Source organism: Conger conger, chromosome 6, assembly GCF_963514075.1.
Source record: "Conger conger chromosome 6, fConCon1.1, whole genome shotgun sequence".
In the NCBI taxonomy this organism is placed as follows: Eukaryota; Metazoa; Chordata; class Actinopteri; order Anguilliformes; family Congridae; genus Conger; species Conger conger.
The window spans coordinates 43,212,853-43,222,369 of record NC_083765.1 but is presented as its reverse complement, the minus strand read 5'-3'; the positions used below and the strand labels follow the sequence as shown (position 1 = coordinate 43,222,369).

At 46.0% G+C, this 9,517-nt stretch overlaps 2 protein-coding genes across 9 annotated transcripts in view; one reads left to right on the top strand and one right to left on the bottom strand.

The window, feature by feature from the left end:
* Positions 1-2,165: 2,165 nt before the first annotated feature.
* On the bottom strand, positions 2,166-7,878 carry cmtr2 (cap methyltransferase 2). 8 transcript variants are annotated; one of them, XM_061244994.1, is made up of 2 exons: positions 7,770-7,878; positions 2,166-5,476 (listed from the first exon to the last, which is right to left on the bottom strand). In XM_061244994.1, exon 2 carries the CDS (start codon positions 5,457-5,459, stop codon positions 3,165-3,167), a length of 2,295 nt encoding a protein of 764 aa, XP_061100978.1. In that variant the 5' UTR covers positions 5,460-5,476; positions 7,770-7,878; the 3' UTR covers positions 2,166-3,164. The 8 variants fall into 8 exon arrangements, with proteins under 8 accessions (XP_061100978.1, XP_061100979.1, XP_061100976.1 ...); XM_061244995.1 differs by lacking the exon at positions 7,770-7,878 and adding an exon at positions 7,444-7,537; XM_061244992.1 differs by lacking the exon at positions 7,770-7,878 and adding an exon at positions 6,904-7,313.
* hydin (HYDIN axonemal central pair apparatus protein) overlaps positions 7,239-9,517 on the top strand; it is a 161,187-nt gene continuing 158,908 nt past the window's right edge. Inside the window, exons 1-2 of the mRNA XM_061246932.1 lie at positions 7,239-7,304; positions 7,727-7,896. Of these exons, the coding sequence (XP_061102916.1) occupies positions 7,762-7,896 (135 nt within the window). The 5' untranslated portion in view covers positions 7,239-7,304; positions 7,727-7,761. The remainder of the gene's footprint in view (positions 7,305-7,726; positions 7,897-9,517) is intronic.

Below are 9,517 nucleotides of genomic sequence, written 5' to 3'. Positions count from 1 at the left end.
GTAAAAACCCTTCCCAATCAGCACAATTCTTTAGCCAGTAGGAAGAGTTTACCAAAATCAGCTGGCTGAGTTCAAGGCTGGATGAAGAACAAAAATCCCCCAGGTAAAAAGCACAAAAAACATAAAAAAACACAATAAACCCGAAACTGCTGCACAGAAGCCTCCACAAAGCTTCCAGAAGGCTCTCTGTGTCTTCATAGAGCAGGACTTCCCAACCCTGTTCCTGGAGATCTACCATCTGTAGGTTTTCATTTCAACCCTTATTTGTCTATGAATAAGTATGTTGAATGAGGTGTGCTTTCCTGCGGTTAGAGTGAAAACCTACAGGATGACAAATCTCTTGGATAGGATCGAGTTCAGAGGTCAAGGGTTGTTGGGCAGAATGGTCCAATCTGGGATCTTTCCTACTTTTAGCACCTACCACAGGGGGTTCCATAATGAAAACTGCCAATAACAACTTGTGTGACTCCAAAGGCAACCAATAGACTAGAATCAAGACTTGATACCTAAACCTCTCTTATACCTGCACTAAGGAAACAATTCAACTTATCAGAACCGGACTTATCAGAAACACCTGTGAAGCCATTCGTCCCAAACATTATGGTGCCATGAAGTGTTGTAATTTCTGGTGACACCAAAGTGTATAAAAATACCCTGTCGTAAAAGATGAGAATGTGCACTTTAAATAAATATGTTGTTCCTAATAAAGTGTTCAGTGAGTGTATATAGCAAACTGTCGGCATCACGCATTGAAACACAAACACAAAATTGCATCTCTTGGCTTCGGTACATAATGTGCCGAGATCTCTTTTTGATGTATTATTAAGCTTTTTTCAGTTTCCTATTGCTGTGTATCTCTTTGTCTACAGCAGCTGCTTCCAGAGAATACCCATTTATTATTTGTTCACTGGTGATTTCTGAGGGAAACTTATAGTCTTTTACCACTGAATGAATCAAACATTCAAATCAAATCGCCAAGTTACTACACTGAATTCAGGAGACTGGTGCACATTGTCTGGGAAATGTCCAGTATTAAATACGCTTTTTGAAAATACGCTATTATTTAAAACATAACTTAATGCATATATCAGAGTTATTAATTATTATGAATTACTAGTATTACTCTGTGATTTACACAGGTGGCACAACAGGCTAAGATGCAGCGGACTTGCGGTTCCAGTTTGTTGCAGTTGCACACCGAGGACCTGGGTTCGATTCCCGGTCCTGCCAAGCGCCAAGTTTGGCTGGTTTAGAGGGAGGGACTTGGCAGGGTTAGCCGATTGCCACACAAAGAGCTCCTCTGGCTCCTCGGAATCACCGTCACAAGCATGAGACAAGACAGCTTGAAGAAGGCGTGTTGCTCTCCTTCGGGCTGCTGAGGGATGGGGTGTGGGCAGTGTATCCGACACTAATTCCAAGTGTATTAGATAGGATACAATTGGCTGCCAAATTTGAAAATAATTATGTTAATATTTGGGAACCATCTGTGGATGAAGCTCACTTTTCAGAGGTTCCCAGCCCTGCTACAGGAGATCCACTGTCCTGTAGATTTCCACTCCAACCCAAACAAAGCACACCTCATTCAGCAGCTGAGCGGCTAATTTGTAGAATCAGAAGTGCGAAGTTAGGGTTGGAGTGAAAACCTACAGGACAGTAGATCTTCAGGAGCAGGGCCGGGGGAACCACTGCTCCAGCTGGTGGGAAGCAAGCGACGCACTGGTCACATGACTGTAACCAGCGCAGAACATCCATCAGGCATTTCTAATCACGTCAGGTTGACACCCGTTTGATCAAAGGAGCGCGGAGATCAAATGTGCACTGCCCCCACAATCTCCTGTAAAATTATGTAATTTTCACAATCATGAAATCCGGAGCATTTTTTATCTGCTCTCCATCATATTGCATTTTATCTACTGGGGAAGGAAAAATCATTTCAAGCAAACCCATTCCCATCTGTGTGTGTGTGTGTGTGTGTGTGTGTGTGTGTGTGTGTGTGTTTGCATGCGTGCATGTGCTGGACTGAGGCAGAGGACTCCCAAGTGAGAGGAGAAAAACATATAAAACAAACTTTAAATGTAAAAGATGTGCGACAAACTTAAATATGAGATGGAGGCAATGACCCACTCCTGAGAGCCTCCAACAGGATTATGTCGTTCAACTTTTTGAGTTTATTCTTAAAAAATCAAAAGAAGCAAATGGCATTAGTCACATGATTCCAACCATCACCCGACTCCCATGATAGGATATGAGGGTGCGTGTCTACGTAAGGTGCTTTGTATCAGTCAGATATTAGGCGAAATATAAAATGTCAAAATATATGCAGTGAGCTTCATAAGTCTTAGGGCAAAGACATTTTTCTTTTGATGGAGCATGGACATTCCATTTGCCTAATTCACGTTTTCTCAATTTGAGTTAAGTTTTGTAGCCGCTTTTTGTAGCCTCCCCCTGTGGCTCTATACTAGGGGTGCACAGCAATGACCGATTTCAGGATTGAAACAACTTCTGCTCTTAATTATTTAATTAACTTAACTGTATCTGACATTCGATTTGACTGCAAGTGTATCCTAAAAAATGTACTGTACAGAAGTAAATCAGGTCTGGGCCAGCATTTTTTACCTATTGTACCTTTAAGAGGCAACTTTTCTCAACAAACTTTCCATGAATATAGAACTCTGATAAGTTTTGATGAGGCAACTTTGCCCAAATACTTTGTCCCCTTTTAAAAGATTAAATCAATTTTGTTCCCTTAGGAGATTAAAGGCATTTAATTTTGACCATTTAAGATTTAAGACCATTTAAAAAGAAGCCACTTTTAGAATTATATTTCCGCATTCAAAAAATACAAACACCAGTTTATTAAGGCTGTCCGAACTTCAGACTTAATACAGAGGGAATATGGAATCTTAAACACTGATGACAAACAAAAATACCGTACCCACGTATCTGTACCCACAACCTTTAAAAAATAAAGAAACCTGACAGTACCATGCCATCCCTCCAGTCACAAACTGGACGTAATTAATTCACATAAACAAAACAAATGTGTCCCTTTTCCCCCCTGTATTCTAACAGCTGAGGATAGTCTTTTCCGGCAGACAAAAAAGTAAATCAGGAATGGCAGTGAAAACGAGGAGTAAGGCCACAATCTGGCAACCTTAAGATCCTTAAGCGGTTGCCATGTTGGAGTGCTGCTCAGCCTGGACCAGCAGATGCAGCCTGTGCCGAGTGATGGCCGTGTTCATGGTCCAGAGGAACTCTGGCAGCGCCCCCTTGAGGAGGACCTCCATGGGAACAAACTGCAGCACCTGGCAGGGGCTCTCGGCCCCGGGGAAGTTTGCCATCGAGTGTTGCATTTCCGCCAGGAACTCCAGGAGCCCGTCGCCGGTGGGCTGGCAGTAGTCCGAGCACAGGAGGATGCCGGTGGCAGCGCCAAAGGTGTCAGCAGGGGCGGGGCACCGGAAGGTGATGGAACGGAAACACCAGTGCAGGACGAGGACCAGCCCGGCCGTGAAGCGGGTGAGGGCGGAGAGGAGGGGGAGGACGAGGGAGCCCCCCGTTGGGAGGTCGCGGAGCGAGGACAGGATGCAGCCCAGGAGCTCCTGCTGGTACCGGGGCTCCCCGTCATGCAGGGACGTCCAGCCGGCACTGGGGTGCGAAGGCCCCTCCGAGCACACCAGGTACAGCTCGTCGGTCTGGGGCAGGCATTCCTCCAGGGACGAACCCCCCACCACCAGGCAGTGGAGCCTCTGGTCGCAGGCACCCTGGACAAGCCGGCTGGGGTGGAGGTCGACCAGTTCCGACAGGATGGATTCGGGGGTGAAAACCGTGCAGGCGCCACAGGAGGGAACGCACCGTCCCCCATCCTTGGTCAACCCGCTCTGTTCCAGCGCTTCGTTCAAGTGCTTCAGCAGTTCCAGGTCACAGAAAGGTGAACTTCTGACCTTGGGCAAGGCAGTGCCCGCCAAGACGTACCAAGAGCCAATGTGGCAGTCATCCGCCGGCCCGGCCAACACGCAACCCTTCCCGGCCGCCTCTACGACGTGCTCTTCTATCGATGCCTTGCAGGTGCCCAGGCCCACCTTGGCCATCCAGTCCAGGTCCTGGAGCTTCTTTCTCTCGTTGAAGGACCCGGCCTGCTTCCGGCTGTTCAGTAGCTTGCCGTTGGTGCTGCAGGCGGGGACCGAGTTTCTGCAGAGCCACAAGTGCCGGGGGAGACGCTGCACCTGGAAACGCTCCGTGTAGAACTGCACGGCGCAGTCCCTCAGGAGCTCCAGCCTCTGCCGCTCCTGAGCAGACATGGATTGGAAGAGCCCCAGGTTCTCCGTGATGGTCCGGACCTGGTGCTCGTGGAAATAGGCGCAGACCCCCTCGTGCTGCCGCAGGAACGAGTCGGGAATGAGGCGGTCGGGAAAGAGGGCCCCCCGGCCGGCGATGTCCGGGCCGAAATTCCGGATCATCTTGGAGATCAGGGGCCGCGCGGCGTCCTTCTCGCAGTGGTCCAGGCAGACGACGTAGACCTCGGAGTTTCCGGCCTTGCTGGTGCCGGGCTTGAAGACGTGGACGGCGCGGAAGCAGCAGTTGAGCAGGTAGAGCAGGCAGACGGAGGAGTGCTCGTACAGCGTGAACATCTTCAGCACGAAGGAGCCCCCGGGGCTCAGCAGCAGCAGGGCGGCCACGGCCTCGCAGTAGTGCAGCGGGGCCACCAGGGCCTCCTGCTCGTCAGGGTTGGCCTGGCAGTCGAAGCTGCCGTCCGCCGTCACCAGGTCCACGGTGTGCATGTTCGCCAGGAACCTCTTCAGCTCCAGCACGTAGTTCAGGGACATGATGTCGCCGGTGTCGTCGGTGCCGAAGAACCACCAGGGCAGGGTGCTGGCGATCAGGCGGTCGTCCGCGATCATGCTGCCGCTGTCGTTGGCCTCGTGGTAGGGGTTGAGGGTGTTGGCCGCCCACGTCCAGTCGCAGAAGGGGAATCTGGACTTGAGGTAGTGGTTTAGGCTGGCGATGAAGGCCCCTGGGGCCTCGCAGAGATGGACCGAGTTGAGCTCCCCATCCTGCAGGGCCCGCTCAGGGACTAGGTTAAAGGAGCCCAGGACCTCATGGAACTTGCACCAGGCCTGGGTGCAGACCTCGGCATTGGCGGCTGCTCGCACGTGCGCGATGATCTTCCCGGCTCTGTTGGTGAAGGATGTGTGCTGGTGCCAGACCTCCAGGTTCTTGTCGCTGAGCTGGTTCTTCACCTCATTCAGAGACTTCTTCAGGGCCTGCAGACGGATGTGCTGGTGGGGCTCATTCCTCAGCGACTCGTTGGGGTCTGGGATAAACCATTCCCCGCACGCTGGCTTTAAGTAGGTGGCGGTTTTGCTGAAAAGCTCCCGAATTTCGCTGACTACATCTTCACTGAAGGAGGGCGGCTCGGCTGTGTTTTCTGGTTTTTTTCTTACACCATGCCCCCTGCTCATCTTCCCTGCAGAGTAATCTGCATCCAGCAAGAAAGGAAAAGAAAATAGGTTTTCGTCAAAGATTAAACAGCCAAGCAATTGATTTTTAGACTTTTATGCAACAGTAATTTTACAAATATAATCAAATCATAATCGTTTAATCTATGTGATCACTCTAGGACTGCACTTCAATCTTTGGTGTTCAGCGCACTTGTCTCTGGTTCTAATTTGCACTTTATTGTACGTCGCTCTGGATAAGAGTGTCTGCTAAATGACTATAATGTAATGAAATGTACATGTACAAATGCCATTTAACCGTTTTACAAAATATATTCCTTCATAATTTGTACCAACAGCCACAGTGACAACCTAGAAGCGATTTACACTTTAGCCGATATGAAATGAATTGGTTTACGTTAAACTAACTCAACGGCTCTTGATTATCAAAACAGCAGACGGGCAAGAAAAGTAGTTCAGGATACTTTCCATAAACGAACGTGTAGGCAGAATGATAATCACGTACAAACCAAATATACTGATATACAACCAAAATGTCCTTAAAGACACTCCAGTTAATGTGGACGTTATCAGACTGGTGAATTTGTTTAGCTAGGTGGCTAACCGCTAATACAAACCGGTTCCAACACAATGCAGGCTAGTAAGTTAAACTAAGCTACACAATCACAAAACTAACAACGTAGCTATTCCGATGTTCTTTAAATCAGTTAACAGCATCTATACGTCAATACAACGAGTATTTCCAAGCAAGCAATATGTATTTCAAAACGTTTACATTGAGCCTTTTGCAATACCCTCAGTTATGGTCCAAACGGAGGAACGTAATCTTCAAACGGTGGAACACTCTAGGAAAGTACGAGGCGTTGCATTGGGCCTCCATAACTGAGCTAGCTTGGTGGCTAACTAATTGATATAGCTAACCACATTGTATGTTATTCAGGTGGTTATTACGAGTTAATTACCCAATATACTGTAAATACATCAGCTTTAAATGTGGTTAGCGTGTGCTACTATCCTCGTATTAATCTGGCTACCTAATGAGTGCGATATTCTGCGAATACCTACATAACTCGCCAGTTACCACAAGGCACAGTACCAAAACAAACTGCGTGACGTTGTGACACACATGGTGTACGATGCGCTTCTGAGCTCCCGAGAGCCGAACTAGGGTCGGTTTATTGAGGACATTAAATCCCCAAGCAAAAATACTGTAAAAAGTTCATCCAGGAGCAGCTTTTAGAAGTTAGCTAATCAAGTACAAACGTCTTAAATATTAAATAATGAATTGCATATTAATAAACACATATAGAACACGTAACGTTAACTTGATTAAAGCGTATCGTTAAACTGCTTAAATAAAACAGACTAGCTAACGTAGGCTATAGATCTAGTGCTAGTGTTCCATTAAGCATCGCTCAAACTGTCTTAATATCTGGCATTCACTTACATATTCATTTTTTAAATTCATTTTTAAAGCTGGGAATTCTGTACATGGACAATCTGACGTTAACGTATCTACCGTTAGTGATACCCATCCCCATCTCACCCCATTTTTTAAACGGTAACCTGTATCCTCGAACAGATCGTTTTTTCCATTTCCTTTAAAAATCTAGCTGTTCCCAATCCGTTGCTAAGATTCAGCTCAACTTTGAGTGTGCGTCCCACCAAAGAAAGCACTCAAGAGCTTTCACTGGGTCCAACCAACAGCCGGTTTACTGGGACTCCAGGCAAACATGTGCCTGTGCCATGGTAACCACTAAACTCAATGACACGATGAAAGAAACGCACTGTTGCAAACACGCACACGTAACGTTAAGGAAAGAAGAACGGTAGAAAAAATAAACATTTGTAAGTATATCTGCCCTTTATCAACGAGAAAGCAGTGTGCCGATATTACAAGTTAATTTGTATTTAATTTACCGCGTGGTAAAGATAAGTGTAATATTAGTTATAACACCTGGCTAACATTAGCTACCTGGCAACTCACCTAAACGCTTTCAACGTAAATTATAGCTAGCTACTCAACTTTAATGTTTATTCCTTGCATGATTAAAACTGAAACGTCAAGTTAGCAATTTGGCAATATGGGAAATAATTAAGAGTAGCGCCTTCTGTGTACCATTTTCTGCAGGTAATGTAGCTTAATTAACGTTACCAAGCTGGCAATTATGCAGCTATTAATGAGCATCAACTAATCATGACTTTATATCAGTATTTACTATACTACGTATTGGGTTATTAATTTAGGCCGATTTCTCTTCTATTCCTAGATGAGGTGATAAAAAAAGACGAGAAGAATTTAAATATGCCGACCTCAAAACTGCAGGCGGCGACCAACACTCTGCAAAGTTTGTCCCCCAAAATGCCAGAGGGGTTCAAGAGCAAAGTGGTAGCACCCAGGAACCCAAAACTTGTCAAACACGAAGACCAGCCCATCAGAGTAAGTTCACAAGTTTCCGTTATGTTTCAGTATTCCATGTTTATTCTTCTCCCAGAGCAACTATCTTAAATGTGCATACACTGCCTGAAAATATACACAGCATGAAGTGCACTTATACAACTGGAAGTAATTCAGGTTAATTACCAATGGTGTTGCTCCTGTGATATGTATTCTGCATAACTATCGGGGAAATACCATTCCTTTGCCCTGAAAACAGCTGCTCAATTTGTGTGGACAGTGACAGAGGTTTGACTCCCATACCCACATTGCCCAAGAGGTACCACTCACATCAGTGAACTGGCGCCACACACACACACACACACACACACACACACACACACACACATCACAGTCCCAGTGCAATGTGTTGCCATCACCTGCATCATCACAGAAATCGAAAAAAAGAAAAAGAAAAAAGCCTAATTATGTCTGCCCTGATACGAAGATGTCCTTTCTGCAGTAATGGGAAAACACAACATCCTCTGCCTTAAAAACTGACTGTGCTTTCCCATTCCTTCACGGGGAAAGGGTGGTCGTTTTGGACACTAATATGTTTTGGATAGTAATACTGCTTGTGCAACCTCAGGTGCCTTACCCCTGTCTGTGGAGAGGAATTCAGCTATTCTCTCTGGAGGCTTTGTGCATCTAGTGCCTCCTTCCGGAAACCGTGAGAATGTCCCAGCCCACGGCTGTGCTGCTCTTTTTCCGGTTTCATACGTCCAGTGCGAGGGTGGTTGAAATTTTCTGTTGTCTTTAAATTATGAAGAAGACTATATTTTGCGCACACACACAAATAACCGGCAGGTATTAAAAATTGAATATATCCCCCTTCCTCATCATTCATTTATATTTTGAGATGAAATCTGTTCTGTCGCGGACTGCTTTGAGAGTGTGGTTTGGTGTTTTCCCCTGGAAGGGGGTGATTGAGATCCCCTGCGTCTTACACATAAACTGAAGACGGGTAACGGAGGTTTAAAAGCCACACAGGTGCTCTGCAGTGGGCAGGCAGGGATGTTCTAGGGCTGTTGACGGCGTGTTGCCCCTGTGTCTGTGCACCGTGGTTGTGTGTGTGGGGGTGTGCATACGTGTGCCTGCATGTATCTGGCCTCCTCTCTGTCATTTCTTACCTCCTAAGTAACGTAAATACATCACGATACATTGTTAATTTATGATATTTATGCACATGCATTTTTCATTTCAATAACTTTTGGCACCAATAGAAATGTAAAATGTAACATACTAGTACCTCATACTCCTAAATAGCATATAAGGCACATAGATCCCTTCTCCACTTCTGTGTATAGGTTGAACATCTCATCAGGTGAGGTAAAGTACAGAGTATGGAATATTACACTTAGCGTGGCCTACTTTCTCAGCTTGCTGTAATGGGTGGCAGCACTGGATGATATTTTTTGTTAAAGGTACAATAGGTAAGATAAAAACATTGTTACAAGACATGTTACAAAATGTGCAGTTGACAGCCGGCACTCTGTGCCAAAAAACATTGTTTATCTGTACAATAATTCCAGCTCATTGGTTGAAAATTGGTTCTAATTGCCACAGCCAATGGCGTTTCAACGTCACCGTATTTACAGAGAAGGGGAGGGATAAACAGTGTTGT

Bases quoted from the DNA above. Each gene is read 5' to 3' on its own strand.
- cmtr2 (XM_061244994.1), bottom strand. From the start codon at position 5,459: ATGAGCAGGGGGCATGGTGTAAGAAAAAAACCAGAAAACACAGCCGAG.